The sequence below is a fragment of the Gymnoscopelus braueri genome, assembly GCF_963280865.1.
Source record: "Gymnoscopelus braueri genome assembly, chromosome: 22".
In the NCBI taxonomy this organism is placed as follows: Eukaryota; Metazoa; Chordata; class Actinopteri; order Myctophiformes; family Myctophidae; genus Gymnoscopelus; species Gymnoscopelus braueri.
The window spans coordinates 22,788,918-22,813,728 of record NC_137624.1 but is presented as its reverse complement, the minus strand read 5'-3'; the positions used below and the strand labels follow the sequence as shown (position 1 = coordinate 22,813,728).

The 24,811-nt window shown below is 40.7% G+C and overlaps 1 protein-coding gene across 3 annotated transcripts; it reads left to right on the top strand.

Annotated features, from left to right (window-relative positions):
• The first annotated feature begins 33 nt into the window (after positions 1-33).
• On the top strand, positions 34-22,772 carry coro1cb (coronin, actin binding protein, 1Cb). Of its 3 annotated transcripts, none has more exons than XM_080420105.1 (11): positions 34-2,266; positions 9,851-10,050; positions 10,927-11,049; positions 14,389-14,518; positions 15,280-15,461; positions 15,574-15,693; positions 15,794-15,898; positions 15,983-16,128; positions 18,595-18,652; positions 18,775-19,017; positions 21,479-22,772. In XM_080420105.1, exons 1-11 carry the CDS (start codon positions 91-93, stop codon positions 21,596-21,598), a joined length of 3,603 nt encoding a protein of 1,200 aa, XP_080276231.1. In that variant the 5' UTR covers positions 34-90; the 3' UTR covers positions 21,599-22,772. The 3 variants fall into 3 exon arrangements, with proteins under 3 accessions (XP_080276231.1, XP_080276232.1, XP_080276233.1); XM_080420107.1 differs by lacking the exon at positions 34-2,266 and adding an exon at positions 7,177-7,417; XM_080420106.1 differs by lacking the exon at positions 18,595-18,652.
• Positions 22,773-24,811: the final 2,039 nt, after the last annotated feature.

Sequence of the window (24,811 nt, the reverse complement as noted above, 5' to 3'; positions counted from 1 at the left end):
CAGAAGGCAGAATTGTCTCTGAGCTCTAACACCACACAACGTTTGGAGCCCAACGAGAAGAAGGAACGAGCCGGGGAGAATTCAAAAGCAATGGCCAGCCCTTCGTCTACTGATGGTGCCGTGGAAGGGCTGGATAGGAGGAAGAAATCACAAATGGACCACAGCGATTTAAGTATCGACACTCAGACCGAAAGGATGCAAATTAAGGGCTTGAGACTCTCATCTGATCCCACTCACGAGGAGGACTTTGTGTTACTGGAGGAGGATGAGGCTTTGTTATCATCGGATGGGGAAGATGAGATTGAAAGACCAGAGGACAATCAGCCATTAACAACAAGGTCAGTTGAGGAAGACTCTCTTTCGACCTTTGGTGTGGATAGGCTTTCATCTCCCTCAGCAATCCGTATTGACCGACACCAGAGTTGCCGTTCAGGGCAGAGTAGCAAAGAATCTCATGTCGACACCCAACAAGTAATGGATGAGAAAAGCAGAAACAATAATGCACATTCTGCCACAACCAACATTGCAGAGGCACAGGGTGAAAACTCACCCACAGCCGGCTCTGCCTCTGACAGGGTAGGGGGTCTACATATGGCTGAAGTAGGAGGCATCGGGTGTCAGCTAAAAGGGGACAATCGTACTGGAGCTGCCCAGGCTATGATAAACACCCTCAGCAAAGGGGACATTTCTGCTCACGTTAAGGAGAAGGGCCCTTCACCTCAAAGCAACACTGGACCAGTTAAGAAAGACAAGTGTGATGACAAAGCAAACACAACTGACAGTGAATTCCAGATAACTTCACAGGAGGACCCTGGTAGGGAGAGAGAGGACACACGCCATGGGAAGGCCAAGCGGGAAAAATACTTGGAAAAGATGGCGCTGGCTTTAGGTCGATATAAAAATCGTAAGGAAAATGACACTTCCCCACAAATCCTACAAAAGGAGGGAACTGACCAGTCCCCTCCCAAAGGGTTTGCTGGTGCTGTCTCACAGAGGGTTAAGGCAAGCACTGCACGCAGTGTTAGTTCATGCGAGGAGAACGGCTTAGATGACTCTCACCATTCAACGAACCAAGATCCTCACTCTAAGATATCAGAACTTCAAAACAATCCAAGCAATTTGATTTCCTATTCCTCTCTACCAGTACAGGATGACTGTGATGTAAAGATACAGGTTGCCAGCTTGACGAGGGAGAGTGAGCCTGTGTGCTTCTCTGCTGTCATCAACCCACCACCTGTAGATGATCTGTTTCCTCAGACAGACACATCAGTGACAGCTCAACTCAGTGGCAGTCTGGAGGAGGCTACACAGATAATGACAGATCCTACACCCGCCTTGTGTTCAGAGGATTCTTTACCAACAGAAAAGACAAAGACAAAAGGGCCACCTCCACCTGTCCCAAAAAAGCCTAAAAATCCCTTCATCAAACTTAAAACCGCACAATTACAGTCTGCTGACGTACAAAGAGGCAAAAGCCACACACAGCGTGAAGAGAGAGTGAAAAGAAGGCATACATTTCATTTCAACAAAGATAAATCGAGCAATTTTCCATTTAATCAGGATATGTGCATTATGTTGGATGACATGGGCAATTACACTATGCAGCCCAATGCACGACGTCTGTTCATTCACAGTAGAGCTGAGGAAGAGCTTTCACAGAGACAACGGGGGTGTAACAGGGATAATCAGTACAGAGATATGATCAATGTTGACTACTGGACACGGATTGCAAAGCCTTCTCCTGATGAGGAGCGAAGAAACCTGGACATGTTGCGGCCAATAATTGCCATGGATACGCAGTCCAAAAACAAAGGTCGAACTCCTATAGTAGCAAAAAGGCCCCAGAATTCATTTTCCCCTTCAGAAACCCAGTCAGTACCTGAGGTTACAGAAAACAATGAAATTCAAAGACCAAAGCCTTCACCTAGACCCAGAGGGATAGCTGTCAATCCTGAGTCCAAATCTGCCGTAGTCAACATACAGACCAGCCAAGACCACAGTCAGTCCGACCACAAAGGAATAACTGCTTCAGATGATAGCAGTGATGATGGATCAAGGGATGAAAGTGCCTTCAAGCCCATTGCTGAACTCATAAAGAGGAACCAGACGCACCAGACTGTGAGACAGAGCCTGGTCAAACCAGAAGGGACCAAAGCCCATGTTGAACAGAGTTCAAGTCTGAAAGTTTCCCAGATGAAGAATGCCTTTGATGTCCCAAAGAAACCTGTAGAAAGACATCCAGAGGTAAAGCCACCACAAAAGAAAGGTAAGGTCCACACACACACACACACACACACACACACACACACACACACACTGACAAGTGCTGAATAACGATTTGTACACCATGACCATACCCAGTTCTTCAAAACTGGATCAGGAATATACAGGTTTTCTAACCCCCTTGATAAGACTGATCTTACTAATATTGAAAACAGACAAATGATGCTCCTAATCCAGGTATAACAAAATGTCCCCCTTCCCTGAATAGGCACCCCTTGATGAATCCGTGTGAGTCACTAGTGCAGGTGGACACAATCCACTTCCAGCTAACCAATTACAAATAAAAAATAAATAAATAACCTGGCAAACACAACATTCTAACTTGACAGTATTAAATGCAATGATGTGGTACATACTGTAATGTATAACAATAATCAGCAGAATCACTTTATTTGGTAAACCACTAGTACAGTGATAGTAAACACTTAAATAAAACTGGATTTCACAGAAAAAAGGCTTGATTTGAAAATCATGTAGGCTACCTATCCATTTGTGAACTGTTTGTGAGCTTTGAGTGACTTATAATCTTTATATTCCTCAGGATTATAAGCACTCACAGCACACACAAGATAGGAAAAAAATAATGCTGATGTATAGAGGAGACAATCGCTGCTCCACTCCTCCATTAATGAGACCTATTCTTTCCAAATAGTGTTCCCTGGCTTGCCTCAGCAATTTGTCCTGGTAAATTACATCATCTTTTAAGTGTTCTTTCAGCATACAGTAATCATTCGTTACTAACATTCAATGTTAATAACTACAAAACAGTGCTTACACAACAACTCAAGGCTGTAAACCTCCCAGTAACAATGGCAAACACTTGATTACATTTCTCCTTCTTGGGCGTTGGGAAGTACTCTGCTGTGATTGGCAAAATCAGTCCCATCGCTGGCATTGCACCACATCGCTGGCAACGTTTTCTGCTCTGACTGGTTGGCTGACACCATTTCTCTGTGTATCCCATTGCTGGGATAGTGCTTGTGATAGTGGGAAGTGCTGCTCTGATTGGTTGGCAAAGTTGCCTCATGAGGCTCAAAGACAGATGGGTGGTACCCATCTGTAAAAAAAAATGAAATGTCAAGTTTAATTTGAGGCCCGTGGGTCTTTATGAAGGCTTTGGACAGGAAGTCAACAAAGCTCTTCATCTTTATCTTGTTCATCCTCCTGGGTAGTAGAACATGCTGTCTTTGGAAGAGGACACTGATTGAAATACTATACCTTCCTGTCCGTCCACATCACCCACTTGTAATAGTCCTCCCCTTTTGTTCTGGCAAGTCTTGTGTCCTGTCTCTGCCATGGAGGGGTCCACAAAGTCCACACAGGTCCACACAGGTAGCTGAACAGGTTTCTCTTTTCATTCATCACTTCTGACCATTTAGAGACTTCATCTGGCTTGGCTGCTGCATCTGACCAGGCCAAGTCTAACTGGTCTACAGGCAGAGCTGTGACCAGGGCAGTGTGTACAGTAGAAGTATATAGAACTTCCCTCTTCCTCTGGGATGTTACCGCCAACTTCAACGTGGCCTTTATGGTCTGTGAGGAGATCTAAAGGTCGGCGACCTCAGTGTCTCTGTGTCTCTGCTATGTGTCTCTGCTATTTTCGTACCTATTCGGCAAAAATATAATATAAGTGTTGCGACGTGTTGTGAGCTTGGGAGCTATTTCCGGTGAAGAGGTTTCGTGTAGGGGGAAAAAAGGAGCGGACCTAGTATAGACCCCTGGGGACTCCAGCCAATGAAGTATAGGGTTTAAGTGGTTAATTAATATGATTTCAGCAGCAGTGTTGTGTTTCTCCAGGACACAGGATACTACTGCACCTCCTCTATCTAACACAGATACACCGAGGAGACATTACCAAACCCAAACGCAGGGTAGAGAGCTTCAATGAATGTGGCTTGGAAGGTGTGCAGGTGTGAATATATGTCAGATACTATTCTGTAGAATGACAGAGTGCCAGCGGTATAGTCCAGATACACTCCTACTCTGTAGAGGCCAGCTGCACTGTCAGAGACATGGAGTTTTGTTGTCTTCCTTTTGTCACGGACACTGTGATATTTAGCATGGGAACGATAATCACATACCAGACCCCAGGAATCAATGGTGTGGTCATAATCTTTCTTTGTATTCCTATTCCTTCTGTAAGTTGCTGATATAGAAACTACTCCACTACACTCTACCTCCCAGTAACAGCGTCCAGTCAGACCCTCTCTACACCGAACCTGTGGCAAGGAGTTAAATGCGTCTGTTCTCTTTTTCACGTCGCATGTCACCATTCTGTTGTTCTCAGACAGAAAGAGATCTTTGTCAACTACTTTTCTTAGGTCCAGTGTGAGTTCACGCTTTACAGAAAGAAACCTTTTTGCCAAAACCTCTTTTTCTCTCATTAGTTGGCGTATCACCTCTGAATTGCTCTTTGCATCTGTTGCACTCTTTGATTTGCGAAAGAAACGGCCACTTAGGAACCCGGCTGGTTTTTCTGTCCACCTCTCGCTGGATCCAGGCGATGGGTTTGAGTCCAGTGTGAGTTCACTCACATCTGGTGGGGAGACATCACTTGTCAACTCCAGAGAATTTTGAGCATCCTCCAACTTCTCTTCCATTTTCTGGACCATTTCCTGGACCATTTCCTCTGTTGTCTTGATCTCCTTCGACAAAGCCTCTTTTTCTCTAATCAGCTGGATTCTCTCATCCTCTATGTCTTTAATCTTCTCGTGCATTTCCACAACATTGTTCTCTGCTGTCTCCATCTCCAGCAAGATTCTTTCTTGTTCTGAGAGAAACTGATTGGAGAAAGCCTCCTTTTCCTCCTCCTTCCTCTCTTGCTCTGTGTCTTCATTCCCTTGCCTTTCAATCATTTGGAGGTCCGTATCCTCCCTTTCATTCTCCTTGACGTTCTGGTCCTCCATGATCTCCAGGGAAGTTTCTTTTTTTCGCATGTAATAATACACGAAAAATGCTGTTGCTGTCGTCGCCACCACTGTGACACCAACGACTAACACTGCTTTCATGTCATTCATGTCATGAAGTGGCAGCCGTCACTACAGATGCAACTATACTAATAATGAGTCATAATAAGAGCACACACATGTATTTATATCTTCAAACTCTCCCAATTTGGTGCATCACAGCTGCATGCTGATTGGACAGAGTATTTTGGATTGGTTGGTTGATATGGTACAGTAGCAGACATCAAAGTCAGTAAATGTCATCACAAAACTGGAAAGGGTCGCTCCGCTGAGCCCATGTCTCTGGCAGGCTGGGTTGCCTAGCCAGGGCTGTGTAAGTATTGGGTTGCAGTAGTGAGGATCTGAGCAAGCTGCAGGGTGGAGTAGTATTTATACAGCGTACAGTGCAACTTTTCACATTGTGATGCGCCTATTCCTAATGTCAGAAGTGAAAGTGCTTTTGGAGGTGCATTCTGTAGAAGCGAGAGAGGTAGTGCATGCACATCAACTGTAGTGTCCATGTGCAGGACAAACAAAATCAACGGAAATATAGTAAAGTTTGCAGCACACTGCATTGCATATGCTCCCTGTTTACTGCAAGTTAAAAACATTTCTGTCTGTAAGCACTGAGCACACTGCATTGCATATGCTCCCTGTTTACTGCAAGTTAAAACCATTTCTGTCTGTAAACACTGATTGGCTGAAGTTTTTTTGACCAAAATTCGGCAGACAAAATATTAATAGCTATGTAATGAAAATATGTATTTATTTATTTTAATATCAAGGATAACACAATAACGTTATTAAAAAAATCCATTGTGATCCAGCAAGTTTCAATCTCTTGTTTTAGTGGTAGCTTAATGTTGTCATTTATTGGTGTCAGGACACAGTAAAGCTGTCCATCATGCAATCACATGATGTCAGGGTGAGCACTGGGTAGTGTAACCTCAGTGTATTCACATCAGTGGTGGACACTGACAGTAACTTAGTACATTTACTTTCACTCTGCTACATTTCAAATAGAAAATTATACTTTTGACTCCACTACATTTCTAGGAAGAGGAACAAATTAACAACTTAAGCCCTATTTCTAATATAGCGAAGATATACGATCTACAAGCTTACAACTCGTGTGACACGTTGTGTGAGCTAGTTTTCACCAATTGATATTAAAAACGTACTGTACGTAAAAATGTACTTTGTAATTTGTACTTTTGAATACTTGAGTATTTACTTGAGTATTGAGTATTTACTTGAGTATATTCTTTGTCCACCACTGTATTCTCATGAATTTCTCTTCATTTTTAAGATGACCAGGTCATATTAAAAATGAAGAGAAAAAATTATCTTGCATTGCAACATCCAAAATTGTTGTTACTGTAAGACATTTATGAGTGTAGGGTCTGAAACATGCTGTCATAATTCAAACGTTTGCTAAATTGATACACAGGATGACAATGCGGTCATTGTCAATTGAGATGCTAGCTATAGCAGCTCACTAAATTAATCCAGGAATGTGTTTTGGAGGGTGACACGTGTGACAAAATAAGCCTATTATGGATCTCTCTTTTCTTATGTTGAAATCAATCAGCCCATTGCTCCCATGGTTAATAATAATAATAATAATGAATGTGTTGGAAATCAAGTCTAATTCACTGCGATCGGACACAATCCGACATAAAGAAAAAGAAAGGACGTCCCTTGATTGCCTTGGAGGAGGGGAGGATGCATGGGTGATGATGATGGGGAGGATGTGAGGGGGGAGGATCTGAGGATGTGAGGAGAGGGGGGGGGGGGGTGTGAGGAGAGTGTGTGTGTGTGTGTGTGTGTGTGTGGGGGGGGGGGGGGGGTCATCCTGTTTGCGCATGTGCAGTAGCCAGAAAGCAACACACACACACACACACACAACGATATTAGGATGACAATCAGTGATTTATAATCTGCAGGTGAGGAGAGAGCTGGAGAGATGATGCTCTAGCAGCCTCTTGTATAGAAACTCGTTCATCTGTTTGCAGAGCCGGGAGGGAATATATAAAGAGCACAACAGCGACTGTCTGGACGTTTTGTGGCGGTGGAACAATAAGGGATCCATCCTGCAGGATAAGGGCACCACGCCTAAATACTACATTCATGTTGTCTGATTGAGTACCCCCGTGCTTTTACCGAAAACCTTTCATAGATTTTAGGAGGTAAGAAAAGCTGGATCATATAGTCTCTTTTTTTTGTGTTGTGCCTCATCTTGCACTGCTGGGCTGCTGTGCGCCAATGGTGTGAATATGTTTCTGAATGGGGGGAAACAGTGTTGCCAGATTGTGCGAGAGAAATAAGCAAACTAGGTCTATGAAAACAAGCCCAAAAGAAGCGACTATGGCTACGCGCTGATTGAAAATAGCCGATCTACAAGCTCACAGCGCGTCGCGTTGTGAGCTTGCAGATCTGCTATTTCCCCAAATCCTTGGATAAAATAAAAATCTACATAATAGGTTGCGACTGCCGGGGTGGTCCACCACCACTATATAGCTGTTAGCTATATCTGCTAACATGGTGATGATTATCCCATCAAATTCTGCCTTAAATCACTGGGCAATTCAAAGCCAACCCCAGTATTCTACCGTTGCATAAATACAGCTCAATAAAAGCCACAGCTAAGGTTCTGATTAAAACAAAAACAACCCCACCTCTGTTCTCCTCCCTCTCTCTGTTTGTCTCACTGCCGCTATTTATGGGATGAACCCGGCATCACATTACCGGGAAATGATTCAGAATCAGTGCCTATAGCATTTACGCAATTATAACGTTTATTAAATGTAAAACACCCTCAGTATTTGTGGTGATTTTATTTCAAAGAGCCTAGTCTGCAAACCTGGCGCATAATCACCCCACCCGCCATGGGTTTGAACATCATAGTGAGCCGTCCCACTACTTTTATTCCTGGATGGCATGAATGTCCGGTGATATACAAGGTGTTTTTATTTCTAATTCTGGACAGGCAGGGCTATCTTGGGGTAACGTTTGATGTGATGTTGGCACGATGCTGGTTAACAGTAACACAGTGTACTTGTTCAGTGTCCACATCCCATCTTGGAGGCAGTGGACATCGTTATTGACTTAAAGCGACCCCCCCCCCCCCCTACCATATCTTGCAACCATATCTTTGCAATGCACATGTACAGTTGGGCTATATTGAGAATACATCCTAACTGGTGAATATGAGGATGTGGACTGCCATTTAGTTTCAATGATGAGAAAGTAAAGTGATGCCAATAACGTCATAACAATGTGTCTGGCCTGCTTGAATAATGATATGCTTTAAAGGGGAATCGTTTGTTTTAGTATAGACCCACAGCCTGGATGAACATCTAGTCTGTTTTGGACTATCATATCCAGCTGCTATTACATTGCTCTTGTGCCTTAATTCTTCCAAGTTTGTGGACTCATAGACAGTTGTTTTTTTCCCCCACTGGTAGCCTGGTGATGATGGTGCAAGGTAGGCTCAGACAGACAGTCCTTCATGTACCACTGGGGGGGAAAGTAGGTCAGCAGCATCATGATTAGGGTTATGCATGAGACAGGGGGCTGTTCATCTTGTCAAATGTCTGCTAGGTGTGGAGGGAGAGCGTTCTGTATGAATCAGTGCTAGCCTAATGGATGATGGAACACGCTGTTCTGGTCAGCTCTCACTGCTCTCTCTGTGTAGATGCTTGTGCTATAGTAACACAATCTGTGGTTCTAATGGTTGGTGCATTAGAGGAATACACCCTGCTCTCTGTATAGATTCAGAAGAACAGCCGGTCTTCTTTTGTTTTGTATTTTTGACCAAACCATTGATTTCATTGTTCTGGTTCTTTTTAAGGGCATACTTACACGCGTGTGTGTGTGTGTGTGGGGTGTCGTCTTTCTGGCCCATGCCAACATTTTATCAATTGTATACCAAAGCAAAAATAATGCAGTCCTGTAAGCCAGTGGTTCTCAAGCAAGGCACACCGTTTGAGATTTTGTGACAACCACACATTATTATTATTGCAATATTATTTGCAATATATTCAACTATACCATTACCACACTAATCTTGAGACACATCAGAGGAACTTGTTGAGAATTTAGGATAATTTTTGTTCTATCTGTGTGGCTGAGACAAACTGGATACAATGCTGTTAAAAAACAACTTTGTGTGTGTGGCTGGCTGTCCGTCCGGAGCTGATCTCGCAAACAACTGGACCGATCAATGCCAAACTTTGTATGCACGCTGGCAGTAGGCCACTGAAGTACCTCCACTATTCACATATGTTTTGTACTTTTTGAAATGTTTAACTTCAATGGGACTGTGATTCTTATTTAGTCATATACTGTAAGTTATCCAGCTGATTTAGATTTCACTATGAAATTGTCCCTCCACTTTGACAGCAGTCCTGTATTCTGTTGGATCATAAGAAGGTTGAACATTGATGCCACACTGGTTGAGTTTACAGCATGTTTACTGAAGCTTCAACATAAATGTGGTGAAACAACAGAGACATTTTTGGTCAGGTTGTGTTAATGTTCTTGAAAGAGTTTAGCTGTTTGCCTTGAATCCATGTTACCTTTAGTGCCCTTTAGTGTTATGGCTCTCCTTCTTTCTGCAGATATGTTGAGGCGAGTTGTGCGACAGAGTAAGTTCCGCCATGTCTTTGGTCAAGCCGTGAAGAATGACCAGGCCTACGATGACATTCGTGTCTCCCGTGTGACGTGGGACAGTTCCTTCTGTGCGGTCAACCCCAAGTTTGTTGCCATCATCATAGAGGCTAGTGGTGGTGGGGCCTTCCTTGTTCTTCCATTACAAAAGGTGAGTGTGGTGCCACCTATTTTTTTTTTTATATTTTGAAAGTATAAAATTATTAAATATGTCTGACATTTCTTCATATGTTTACGTTTTTTGTTATATCTGCCCTGTGCAAGTTTTGTCATGACAGCGTGCTTCTTGTTGGCTGCCGCTTTGTCCCTTCGCATACCTCAGCATAAAAGTTGAACTTTCCTTGATGTTTTTGAGGTTACGCCTGGTCATAGACAATGCACTGTTGTTGTAAATTCGGCATATAAATGCTTGATTTATACTCGGTCATACAATGGTGTTGCACGCCTGAAAATAGCTGATCTACAGGCTTACAGTGCGTTGTGATGCAACGCGTTGTGAGCTTGTAGGATTGCTATTTTCTGTGCAAAATGCTGTCATAGGGCAAAGTATAAAACAGGCTTAAAGCCTACTGTATATGGCCTGTGTGTCAGTCTGAGCTAGCTTGAGACCCAGCAGAAATGGGAAAATAGATGAAGGAGCCTTGTCTCATAATTTATTGATTCAGTGGACAGCACAGCTCACTGCTTGATGTTGCCCACTTCCTAATGTTGCTGATGTCATCTTGCCAGAACTGGATGGATGAAGTGTCACAAATTCAAACAAGTGGGGTTTTAAAAGTTTTCTTTCAATTCCATGTCCTTCATATTTAGTTTAGCTAATAGAATAAATGCCATATGTATTGTAGCCTCACATTCATCCAATTGAATCAACATCAACATAAACTGTTAATAATGTGCCGCTCTAGTTGTACATTATGATATAATTGGCTTTTATTATTGTGTTAATTATTTGATCAAATTGTCATGCTCATCATAAGCCCATGTTCCTAACCACAACTCTAAACAAAGCTTTGTTTCTGTTGCCCAGACTGGTCGTATAGACAAGACCTACCCCACTGTGTGTGGTCATAAAGGCCCGGTGTTGGACATCGACTGGTGTCCTCATAATGACCATGTCATTGCTAGTGGCTCTGAGGACTGCACAGTCATGGTAAGGGTATAATTCATTTTTTTAAGGTTACTACCAGCCTTTTTGAGCATTGTCTCTGTAATTAAGTACAGTAAATCATCTACAGTACATATACTGTAGATGTCAAAATATTGGATTATTTTCTACATTGTTGGAAATCAAGCCAATATGCATTAGTGTTCATAAGCTTGGAATCACTCAAATGTTCATGTTTTGGTAGAAATGTATACTTTTGTGATAAAGTTAAAAAGACTGCATTTATATACTGTAAGGGCCTTTCTAGTCATCTGCTGAAGACCATTCACACACCAACAGCAGAGTCATCCATACAAGGTGCCTGCCTGCCTATTGGGGGCAGTTAGGGGTTCAGTGTCTTGCTCAAGGACACTTCTACATAAAGCCAGGAGAACTGGATCCCTGGCTCTGCCTCCTGAGCCACTGCTGCCTCTTTTGTTCACCAAATTGTCATTACATTTAGAAATAATGTATAGACAAGACATTACAGATGATGCAAATAGCTATTACTGCTGGAAATCACTGATTTATATTTAATTATTCACATAAAACTGCAAAGCCCCATTTTCAGCAGCCATTACTTTTGTGTCCTAAAAATAAACTCTTTTAGCAGCTCCTTAATTAATTATGTTTAAATGTTAATTGTTATTAGAGACATTGTAATTGTGTTAGCACACCTAAAACCAAGTACTCTGTTCAATAAAGCAGATTCATTGTCTTTCTTTGGGCTGCAAGTTACTGGTATTACTAAAGTTAAATTCTGGGTTAAAAATTGTGAAAGCCAAACAGCTTTCTCAAGAAATATGTCATACAGGTACTGTATATAGTAATACAAAGGTGTTTTGAGAGAAGAGTGCAAACTGGACGTAACCAGAACAGTAAAGAAGCAAAAGGCCCAGATGCACAACTGCTCAAGAGGATAAGTACATCATCAGAGTCTGTAGTTTGAGAAACAGATGCCTTACAGGTCCTCAGTTGGCTGCTTCCTTAAATAGTACGCCAAACTCCAGTGTCCTCTGCAACAGTGAAAAGACGACTCTGGGATGCTGGCAAATCTACACAGGCTAATCAAAGACAGTATTCTGGCTTCCTGTTTTCTTCATCAAATAGGTTTTAGCTTAGAAATGTTTCTTGCAACTCTGCCTCTAAGGCCAATTGAATGACGCTTTGATGAATAAAAGTATCAATTTCTATCAAAAACATGAACATTTTCATATTGTGTGATACTGAACTTTTTGTGTATGTTTGTATGCAGACCAAAACATTTATGTTATTGAAATTATTTTAGGTAACCTTGTTAACCATTTTAAACAAGAGTGCTAGATATAAAGGAGGATACTAATTATATATATATTCCAATAGAATACAAGAATTAAGTGTTAAGTTTTAAGTCGGAAATGATGTTTGTCAGTTAGTGTGTCAATTCTCACATTTCTGGTAAGCCAATTATACAACGCATGGTCACTTGTATCCATGAAGTAGTGACACCAGGTATGACTTCTACTTTAGCATTATCATAGATCTGCATTAGTCACACATACTGGATTATTGGATAGTGATCAATACCGAAATCCTAACGGTGTGTATTTGTTAAAATGATGACGTATACACAAGTTGGACTGATGAAGTCATGCTGTTAGTGTTTTGTTACAATATGTAAATATGTATATGCTATTTTGTATGGAATTAGGTTGAGTGAACCACTGACTATTATTGTTAAAGAATATAACCGTTTTGTGTGTTGCTTTAATGCTTTTACGTGATCTGAGTGCACATGAAATGTTCATGACTGTTATGTGAAAATAAAATAAAAATAGGTAAATAGTTATTCAACATTATTTTATCTGACAAGTTATGGAATGATTTGATTGAAATGATTTTGATTTTTTTTTCTTTAATTTTACACGTTATCAATGTATTTTAGCTTGATATGCTATTTCAGCTTATTTACTTCTTTTCTAGTTTCATACAAAATAGAAAATCCTGATATACCGTATATATCTTTTTTGCTACCTCTTTTTATTTTAACAATCCACTGGCCATTTCCTTCGTAAAGGTCCCCTATACAAGTACTTTTAGTTACTTTTGGATACCTTATTTGTTAAACACTCCTTTACTTAAACAGAAAATATGTCCATTTATTCTTAGTTAATTTTTCTCTGGTCTCTCTTTTCAGCTCTCTTAACTATAGTCTTTCTTCTTAGTTAGTCATTATTCTTATTAGTCATTAATATTTGGCTGACTCTCGTAATTGTGAGATGACCTGGGAATGAGGTTAATCTATAATCCATGTAAATCTAAAATTAACAGTGAAGCACATGTTGCTTAAATAGCTGATGGTACAGATGACAGTTGTATACCACCCGAAACACTGCTCTCTCCATGGATACACACCTTGTGCCATGCACTGGCTAACAAACATTGTGTACCTTTGTGCAAAAACAGCTCTCTCCCTGACACAACACAAGATCCTCTGCTCTGTAGTCAAAGCAGGATAGTGCCCAAGGCACTCCAATTAGCAAGTCAAAATCTCGAGGCACACCTGAATCCATAGAAATAGCAGATCAACAAGCTCACAACGCTTCACATCATCATGACTCGTGAGCTTGAGTTGATTATTTGAATTACTTTTGAACATTTGTGGGGAAAAAATATGAAGAAAAGAAAAGTAATATGTTTAAAATGAGCAACTTCTTTGTGTAACTAAGTATAATCCAGGTTTAACTCACTAATTCCATGCTGCACTATATGGTGAGTATGGAGGGATTTCGGACACTGCCATAGTATTCTATTTTTAGAGGCTGTAGAGTGACTGGCTGGCATCCAGGAACAATATATTTCCCGTGGACTAATTTACTGGTCATTTTATGCTGACAGAAGTTGTTTATTGTCTTATGGATACACAATACAGCTGCTAGCAACACTGCAGACAATCCGATTATTTTACTACAAGGTTTCCTCAACAGCATTAATACTAGATGGCTCCAATTTTACCTTCAACTTCAAATGAGATCCGACTTGCTTCTGGCGAGGCTACAGCCTAGATTCTATTAACTTCGTTCCTGGGCAGCTCAACAGTGATTGGTCATCCTGTATCAATGTCGAAATGGGAGGAATTTCTGAATGGCTTGTAAAACAAGGAGGATTGCGCAGCTGAACTACAAAAATGTCACAAATGAGATGTTTAACATTTCCATTTAGACCACAATGGAAACAATCCCTGGGAATTTTTGCGTTATCCTTTTAGCCTAAAACTAACAGAAAGATAAAAACATGTTTGACCATAAGGGACCTAACATGGCCAGTAGCTCTTGTTAATTATCTGTATAACTTTTTCTGTTTTAGGTTTGGCAAATTCCTGAGAAGGGCTTGACTCTTCCCCTTTCAGAACCCGTTGTGGTGTTGGAGGGTCACTCTAAGAGGGTTGGCATTGTGGCCTGGCACCCTACCGCTCACAATGTCCTCCTCAGTGCAGGTAACAACTGAGGGAAAGAGGCACGGCACACAGTACTGTGAAAGTATGACAGCACTGTGAAAGCATGGATCTGCACCAGTCCATGCCCTCATACACTGAACTGAGTCTCTTCAGGGCATTAGTCTTGCATTTGTCAGAATTGACAAGTCAATTGGACTATGGATATTGACAAAACACCCCATAAATCAATGGTCGGCAATTAAGTTTGGCCTCGGGCCAATTTCTTTCAAAGCCATGAGAAGAACCTAATCAAAGGCTAATTTAAGAAGTTTATATTTATGTACCGGTATTTATTTATTTATTTACTTTACTGCAACTCTGCCACCTTGTAAGACGTATACTGTACATTGTTGGAGATGCAGAAAATGTATAAAATAAACGAGTTGTATAGGCGGTATAGCCTAATAAGATAGATAGAGAGTGAGACAGACAGACAGACAGGCCTTTATTGATTCCGCAAGGGGAAATTCAGGCCTGTCAATGTCACTGAAATTGACATTGACAGGCCACTTGTTTACCTCATCGCATGAACGGATGGACTGACGTAGTCTAAACACACACAAGCACAACCAAGCATAAGTATGATACAAATGGAACTGTCGGTCCAATATTCAGGCCAGATACTAGTTACCAGATACAAGTTACTGTCATAACTTGTTCTCTGTTGCTGCACTGCATTTAAAGTGGTAAAAAATAAGTTGCGTTTGGACAAAAAAGTGTACTGTATGCAATCAGACAGTGTGCCTTGTCTGTCCATTTAGGATGTGACAACCAAGTCGTCATCTGGAATGTGGGCACGGGACTGCCCATGATCAACCTGGAGGACATGCACCCAGATGTTATCTTTAGTGTCAGCTGGAGCCGCAATGGCAACCTCCTCTGCACTGCCTGTAAGGACAAGAAGCTCCGCGTTATTGACCCCCGTAAGGGAAAGATTGTGGTGGTAAGTGAGAACTCTGTGATGGATAGACCAAATTCACAACACATGCCATACAACCCCACCACCCCACCCCGCCGGTATGATGTAATCCTGAAATGTATTGAATTTTTTTCAGGAGAAGGATAAAGCCCACGAAGGAGCTCGGCCAATGAGAGCCATCTTCCTAGCTGATGGTAACATCTTCACCACTGGCTTCAGCCGCATGAGTGAACGCCAGCTAGCCCTGTGGAACCCTGTACGTCACCTTACCAAATCCCATTCGGTACACCGATTGACACATTCAGATTGACACACTGACACATGTGTAACCATCACACACTTTATTCTGTTTGCAGCAAAACATGGATGAGCCCATATCAGTTCAGGAGATGGACAGCAGTAATGGAGTTCTGTTGCCCTTCTATGACCCAGACACCAGTGTTGTGTATCTATGTGGGAAGGTAAGCAAGATTTCAAACAATCACAACTTTGATACATTTGTGCCACTATTCACCACAATTACAATCATCATTGTATTCTTTTAGGGTGACAGTAGCATCCGATACTTTGAGATCACGGATGAAGCACCGTATGTCCACTTCCTCAACACCTTCTCCAGCAAGGAGCCCCAGAGGGGTATGGGATACATGCCCAAGAGAGGCCTGGATGCCAGCAAATGTGAAATTGCAAGGTACTCTCCTTCACTTAGCAGAAATTCATGTTTTTACCAATGGGGGGCAGTCATGTTGTGTTTATCCTCTTCTGTTTGGTCCACACTCCTACTGTGAATCCTAGAGCTACCACCGTAATTAATCAAATATGTTTAGGGTTCCCATGTGTCCTGGACTTCTTTTACAGTCATGAAAAAGTCATGGAAAATGTCAATACAAATTTCCTGGAAGATATCTTATGTGTGTAACAAAAGTGACACAGTCACCACTTTTCACCTTGTTATACAGATTAGATTCAATTAAATAAAAGTTTTGCATACACAGCAATCGGTAGGGGTGGAGATATTCAGCTAATAATAATAATAATAATAATAACGCAGATATCTAATTGGGTGCATCTGAAAAGCTATACAGGACCTTGTGAAATTAGCATGTTCCTTGCCCCTTGAAACCTGTAATACCTTACGTAGACTAAAGTGTGACCACACTGAAGACAGTCTGATTTGTTCATTGAGGTGATTTAATTGTGAATCAGCTGAGATGTGATTCCATTTGAACTATTAAGTTGTTCAATCGTCAGCTTTCCACTTCGGTTGTCAAGCTGGATAATTACAGTCAGTTTTTCCCAATTAGCTCAAAGAGACAAACTGATGAAAATAATGCTGCTGTACACTTAAGCTACTGTGCATGATATTGACATTAAGTTTCCCAAAGTGAATGTGTGTTGCCATGTACTGTATATTTAACAGATTGTGTTGGAGAAACGACCGTGTGGTCATAGTTACAGTATAGCAAAACTATTTAAAGTTCTTCAAAAAGAAAGTATGGCAATAGTCCTTTTAGTCCATGAGCCAGACAAGATTTCATTATCGAAAGAGTGGGCAAAACCATACCTATATTAAATTGTTTATAGGGTCAATATAAGTTTTTCATATTTATCATACCTTTTGTTATTTTCCCCATACTTACATGACAGGTGAAAAAATGCCAACATTTTTAAAATAGTTATCATAATGAAACTTCCCCAGTTGATTACTTACATGAAGACAATGATTTATCGTATTACAAATTGTATATTTAAATATGCAATTTCAGAAAACTTGTAATACGATAAATCATTGTCTTCATGTAAGTAATCAACTGGGGAAGTTTCATTATGATATATATATTTTTATTTTTATTTTATTTTTCACCTGTCATGTACGTATGGGGAAAATAACAAAATGTGTGATAAATATGAAAAAGCTGCTCCTGTGGAAAGGTTATCATTATTTATGTACTTATATTGACCCTATAAACAATTTAATATAGGTATGGTTTTGTCCACTCTTTCGATAATCATTGCTCAATTTTGGGGCTCTTGCTCATGGACTATTTACAGTAAGACAGTCACTTTCACTTTGTGGATTGGATGCGGTTGCTTTCCTTTTTGGGTTAAACACTTAAAGGCATAGTTCACACAAAAAAATACTTTCTATCGATTAGTCACCCCATGGAGACTTGAATTCATGGATATTTTTGGGGTTTTTGTCGCATTCCTAAGCCAGTAATTTGATGACCAGGTAGGCAGCGGTTCCGATAGGAGACACAAAGGAGACTCGTTTATGTCTCCTATCGGAGCCGCTGCCGGTCATCAAATTATTGGCTTAGGAATGCGACAAAAACTAAAAAATACGCATGAATTCAAGTCTCCATGGGGTGACTAATCGATAGAAAAAACGTCATTCTGGGGGTGAACTATCCCTTTAAGCCCTATTTTCAAAAATATTCAAAAATGTTTTTGTAGCCGATCTACAATGTCTCAATGTATGCAAAGAAATGCACTATGAGATTGTAGATTGCCGTTTTTTGATTAAAGTGGTTAACAAAGAATAACGTGAATTGATTTGCATTGAAAATGGTGAAACCCATATTACTTTGCTATAAAAGTATCTAAATTACGCCTCCTCAAAAATGGTGCATTCACTTAGAGGTTATTATTCACTTGTATAATAAATCATAGAATAGATCAACGATATTGTTTGGCTGTTACCTGTAGTGTTAGTCCCTCTAGATAAGCAGAACATCTGTAATTAAAAAGACTGAAAAGATTATGTGTAGTAGTGAGTAACTGAGTGAAAGTGAGAGCGGCTAAAAGGGCCTTGCTTGTACTGGTCAGAGATAATAGTTAGCTTTCAACTCTTTGCATTTTTGGCACTGTATTTTAAATCGCCCGAACCATAGTATGTATTACGATGTGGTGTTATAAAGTTAAAGAAAGACCGACCCATTCGTTGACGGCTTGACTCTACAGAGCCATGCCATACAAAAGGGAGGTGTGTGTGTGTGTGTGTGTGTGTGTGTGTGTGTGTGTGTGTGTGTGTGTGTGTGTGTGTGTGTGTGTGTGTGTGTGTGTGTGTGTGTGTGTGTGTGTGTGTGCGCGTGCGTGCGCGCGTGTGGAGACAACGTTGAAGAATTAATGCTGTTACATTGTTTCTTTCCATAAGGTTTTATAAACTACATGAAAGAAAGTGTGAACCAATCATCATGACAGTCCCCCGCAAGGTAAGCCTGCTGTTACTAGTTTATGGTGTCAGGTTTGATTAATAATAAGTTCCTATATTTGTAAGTCTAATCTTTACCCGTGTCTTCTCTTGTGCTTGCACACACTCCTCCTACACACCCAGTCGGATCTCTTCCAGGATGATCTGTATCCGGATACAGCAGGTCCAGACCCAGCCCTGGAAGCAGAGCAGTGGTTTGCAGGAAAGAATGGAGACCCCATCCTTATTTCACTCAAGGATGGCTTTGTTTCTGGAAAGAACCGTGACCTTAGGGTGGTTAAGTCAAATGTCCTGGAGAACAAGGCGGTCACAAAACCTGAGAGCCCTCCTGTTGCCCCGAAGCAAGCCCGGTCACAGCCCTCAATAGTGAGTGTTTAACTTGAAGTTTGAATGCATGCATACATTAGTATCGTCTCTGTTTTGCTCATTTTGATTGGTTGAATATTTTATTAGACAGAAATGTAAAAACGGCACAAGTACAGTCAAACACTTTGTCTAACAGTACACCAAAAACACCCAAAAAGTCCTTGCGGTCTTGTTTCCATTGGGGTCTTAGGTATTCAATTCATCACATATAAAAGGAGGGGGGTGGTCGCCTGTCTAAGGGAGAAGTGATAACTACCTCCCCCTTTCGCCCCCTGAAAGGTGAATTTTCAGGGCTGTTTTAAAGGAAGCCAGTGATCTACATTTCTGGAGGGATGGGGTCAGGGCATTCCACACCTGGGTGGCAGTGCTGTAGAAGGAGAATTTATCCATGTTTGTTTTATGGGTGCGTGGTACCAGATCGTTGTTTACGCTCCCTCTAGTATTGTGGCTGTGGGTGTCGCTAACCTTTTTTAGAGGTATTTAGTCAGATATGCGGGCATTGAGGGCAAAGTCGCATTGACTATTTTGAAAACCGATCCCATTTTTAGTTGTTTAACCCTGTCTTCTACCCTGCGCCATCCTAGGCTGGCAAAATGTGTGGGGAAAAAGGTGGGTCATGGGCCCCAGGCCGAGAAGCAGTCGAATCAGTTTGTTTTGGGAGGTTTGAAGCTTAGTTTTTAATGACATTGAGATGTTGGAGTACCAGGAGGTGCAAGCATAGTCAAAGAGACGCTGAATGAGGGCTCCGGAAAGAGTCCTGAGAGCACTTTTGTTGATAAAAGAGGAAATTCAGCCCAAAAATCTGGTTATTTCATATACTATTTTGATCACCTTTGTTGCCATGCTTTCACCTGTCAGGTATTTGTCAAGAATACAGCCCAAATAGGTCATCTCTTCTTTGCTGGAGATTACTGTGTCATCGACTTTGACCTTGAAATCATTTACATTCATCTTACTGAGGGAGTGTTTGGTCCCAAAAAGAATGGATTCTGTTTTACCAAGGTGTAATTAGCCAAGCTATTTAACTTTGTCAAAGACCCTGTTAATGTATGCTTTAATTGATGCTATCCTAGTTCCTGTGGTAACATGAAATGAACTGAGTAAAAATAACGAGCCAAGTTTTGGGTAATTACCCACCTCCAGGGGAGTCCCATTAACTGGGATATTTATGTTAAATACCTTGTCAATAGACCGCCGAAGTCTGACGTCATTTACACATCCTTTGTTTGTCTACCTGGTTTGCAGTTTTCCACCCCCGTTCTGAATCCCATAGACGTATTTAATATCGCGTCAAATAAGAACTGTGTTCCAAAAATAAACACATGACCCCGGCGGGTTGACTCTTATGGATATGAAGCATCAACTGACGGTGAGAAAACGCTAATGTTACTTCCGCCGAATTAGTTACATTTTCGCCAGAAACAGACTGTATCAAATATAAGTGACTGACTATCATAAACGATACAGAACCTCCTCCCTGACAATAACGCCGACACGCGGTGTTTATTTTTGGACCACAATTCTTATATGAGACGATTCTAAGATGACCCAATGTTATTCTCCATAGAGAAATTACTTCCGCAAACCTGGGGATGAACGAGTGACGTCAGGACTTCGGTGCTCTATACACTTCATAGTTGTTGCATTGTATTTTTTAATTTAAAAAGATTACTGCTCATATTTAATATAATCTGCTGCGAGATCTTTTGACGTGAACTTGGAGCCTATTTATTATGCTGTCTTCTATGTTATATACCAGATTTATAAAATAATGACAAACTTGCCCTTATGCCACAAATTGCCACTGCCGCGGAGGCTAGGGGTTCCAATCTGCTGTGGTGCTTCCGGCTTGGCCAGGTGTTAAAACTATTGGCCGTGTTTGCAGGAGGGATGCCAGACTGGGAGGGAGTTCTTTGTCACTGCACTAGCCACTCTTACAGGTTGGTCAAGGGCACCTGTCAGCAGGGGTGTTGAACTATGAGGAATAGGGTGTTCCTCCGCACGCGTTACGTCCTCCCAGCAAGGCTCCTCACTGGCAGGTGAAAAGAAGCGTCAATTCCATGTGTTTCAGAGGAGACATATACTGTAGTTTCAATCCCATCCCTAGGACCAACCAGACCCATAGAGCGAGGGAGTTATGATACGCTTTGATGTTGCCGCAAAGCGGGCCGCTATGGGCGATAGTTCCAAACATTGGAACTCTCTCATTGAGATAGACAGAGCATTTTATTCTTACAATGGGAGTCAACGTTAGTGTGGTCACTCTCATATTAGGTCACGCTGGGGCCAACCAGTAGGGGTCAGCAGTGAGCTGTGTGTGGGGAAATCAGGAATTTGGCATAAAGACTAAATTGGGAGCATTTGGCACCTAAAAAGGGTCCCACTGCACCGGCCACACAACAAGCACTGCCTATTCATTTATTAATTTAGAAATGGCTGTTTTGTTTCTGCTTTGTTTCAGAAAATGGAAGATAAACTGGAGGAGGTACTGCGGGAGTTCAAATCACTCAGGGACCGTGTCATCCTTCAAGACCGCCGAATCGCCAGGCTGGAAGAACAAGTTGCCAAGGTTGCCATGTAAATACCGCCCCATCTCAGGATCGTTCATTTGTTTGGAAGAGTATCTAGAGGACGGGGCCAGTCACTGCCAAATTAATAAATTCGGCTTCATCGTAAGGTTTGGCATCTTCCCCGTGAGGATGTCGAGCATACATTCCAAGAGGTATTTTGTTTTTACTCATGAATTCTCATCCTACTTCACACTTTGTCCTAAAATGCAGAAAGAGAAACTCCTGCAATTTGTGTCCACATTTTACTGGGGATGAGCACATTTGAATAACTGATGAAACAGTCTTACTTTTTTTGTGTGTGTGAAGTTGTGGTAAAGACCATTCTTATGTAAAGTTTGCATTTACTCCTCAACACTTGTATGTAGCCATCAGTATTGCCATATTTCTATTTTTTTGTGTGTTGCCAAATTTGAAGTGTGTGAATGCGTTTTTGGGTGTATGGGGTGGTGGGTCTTTGCTTTTTGCATTTTTGCATTCCAGTTATAGTGTAATAGAATGATTTAGTCAAACAGAATTTTCTAAAAAAGAAAAGAAAAAATTGCTGTCATACATGTTACAAAACCATTGTTTCTTTTAAACCAATTTCAGCAGTTAATTTTAGTGTCTTGCACACAGTATACCTTAACTTCAGATTCAACTAAATGATGGCAGAGGTTAGGACTTAAAAGATAAGACGGGACTTTGAAGATAAGCTGGGACTCATCATTTAACTTGAGACTTGTTTCTGTAATGGCAGAATGAGATAAGATAGGACAGGTACATGTAGTTAGGACTTTCTTCTAAAAATAAACCCCCAGGTCAGTCAATGTGAAATAATTCCTATTGCGTTTAGCTCCTGCTCTTCTGAGCTTAAATTTAACTTTGTGGGGGCTGCCTGGCAAACTACAACTCTCTCTGGTGTAAATGTTGTGTAAATGTAGTGGTTCCTCTTGTTACTGTTAAAGGTCAGACTGAAGCCCGATTTATACATTGTCGTAAAACGGCATCGTGCGCCAAATATAGCTGAACTACAAGCTCACAACGCATCACAACGTGTTGTGAGCTTGTAGATGTGTATTTTCAGTGCGCAACACCATCGTGCGACAGAGCATGAAATTAGGCTTGAGGTTAACATCTCCAGTGCACATGTGGTGTTGGGAAGGAATCATTCACTCAGCTCTTTCACTGAACCCCCCGACAAATAGATCTGTGTACACAATAAACATTTTTCACTTGCAAATGTTTCTTTCCTTTCCTCTGTATTTGTATTGAAATCTGTATTAAATATATTCTAATGCTTTATGCACGGAAGACAGCGACACATAGCTTCGTTCAGTTCACTCAGCATTACAATGATGCCGAAAATACATTAGCAAATCTACAAGCTCACAACACGTCTCACTGTGTGACCTTTCTCATTGTCAGCAGATATTTTTACATGCCATGGATTGGTAAACACAGCTGAAGCCAAGGATAGTTTTGGGTCTGTTTCATTTAGGCATTTCTGTGTGTGAGCATTGTTTAAAGGCAGGGTAACACACCTAAGCTCCGTATAAACAAATGCAAGGATACTATTTCTTATATAATCAATATACTCTATACTGTACATTTAACAGTTTATTGTAGAGAGGCTTCCAGAGCATTGCAAATATAAACGTAGCTGGTTTTGAATTCTAGACATTTACAAACGATGTACAGTATGTACAACTAGCAAATAACTCCACTTATGATGTGATATTATTCTTCATACCCGGACAGCTGCTTGTTCAGCTGTTATGGAGGAACATTCTCATTTTAATAACCATAACCATATAATTATATTTCAAACGCAACTGATATGGTTGTATACATATGGACCAGTATGTAAATATCTGAAGTTGTCCCTTTCTGTATCTTTTGCCCTGCCTTTATTGTCCACAGGTAATGAAATAGACCCGGAGTTAATGGTATTACCTTAAACTGTGTTTAACCATCTACAACACATCCAAATGCTGTGGGAAAAGGTTTATTGCTTTGTAAAAAGAAATGACTGCTCAGGCCCCGACTTCCTATGAGGTTTTCAAGTCTGCATCTATAGGGCTGAGAATATGAACTGTGCTTGGATGTTACATTTTTATGGATTTGGATCAAGTGAACTTTAGATTGGGCAAAAATAAGAATACAGACAGAAATAAATCTGTTTTAAAATGGGCATAGTAGGTATTACAGTTAAACAATTACAAATATTAATGAGCATCCATTAATAGAGGATTCTCCCCTCTACTCATCCACTTAAACACTATTCAAACGTTTTCCAAAATTGTTGATTTAATTACAAGCTCATAACACCTGGTATAGCAACGCATTATTACTAGCTTTTAAATCTGCAGCAGCTTCCGAAAAGTATTTAAAAACTTTACCTACAATGACATGCCCAAAAATGGGAACACATGGGTTGAAAGTGATAAGCAGGTCGATGGTAAACCAGACAAACAAATAAAGGATTTTAGTTTAGCAAATCTTTTTCCAGCAGCTGCTCAGTTTGACTCATCAGCACCAGCAGGAAGTGGGCGGTTGCAAGAAATGAGTCAGACTATCTGTGTACATGACTACTTTACGTGTATGTATTTGCATACCACTCACGATGACGCTCAGGTCAAGGTTATTGTAGTTAACTATAGTTAAACTAAAAAGGAGTATTCACAAAAAAATACATGACTAACTGAAACTGAATTGTGTGTTTACAAAACGAAAAACAAAACAAACAAAGAGAAATAGAGAATGTCTTTAGTCTTTGTCAATATTTCATACATAAGTCATTTAGCTGTGCCAGTTTTAAGAGCTGTCAAAAATGTTAAGAAATTGTGACTTATTGCGAGATTGTAGATATACTATTTTCACTTTTTCAGATTTTCTTTTATATTACAATATAAAACTAACTCTAACCATAAAACTAATAAACAAAATAAAACTAAGCCTTTTAAAAAAATAAGTCCGTAATAATAATAATCTAGCAAACCCACTTTAAGAACTAACCAAAACTAAATTGAAAATGAAACCAAAAACTAGTGAAAAATGTTAAACTATAATACCCTTGGGTTAGATTCTCTCCAGGGCCACTACCGACACCATCACATCTAGGTTCATTAAAGTACCTATAGTTCATAATTGTGAAGAACTTTCCGGTGTATTTAACTTCCTGCTGTGCATTTAACGCAATACTTTGCTATATCCGCCATAGCTCTGACTGGCAGACCGTTGAGCTA

Excerpts from the sequence above, each read along its gene's own strand:
- coro1cb (XM_080420105.1), top strand. The coding sequence starts at position 91 with ATGGCCAGCCCTTCGTCTACTGATGGTGCCGTGGAAGGGCTGGATAGG. Across the intron at positions 2,267-9,850 it reads AAAGCCACCACAAAAGAAAG|ATATGTTGAGGCGAGTTGTG; the intron begins GTAAGGTCCACA and ends TTCTTTCTGCAG. Across the intron at positions 15,694-15,793 it reads AGCTAGCCCTGTGGAACCCT|CAAAACATGGATGAGCCCAT; the intron begins GTACGTCACCTT and ends TTCTGTTTGCAG.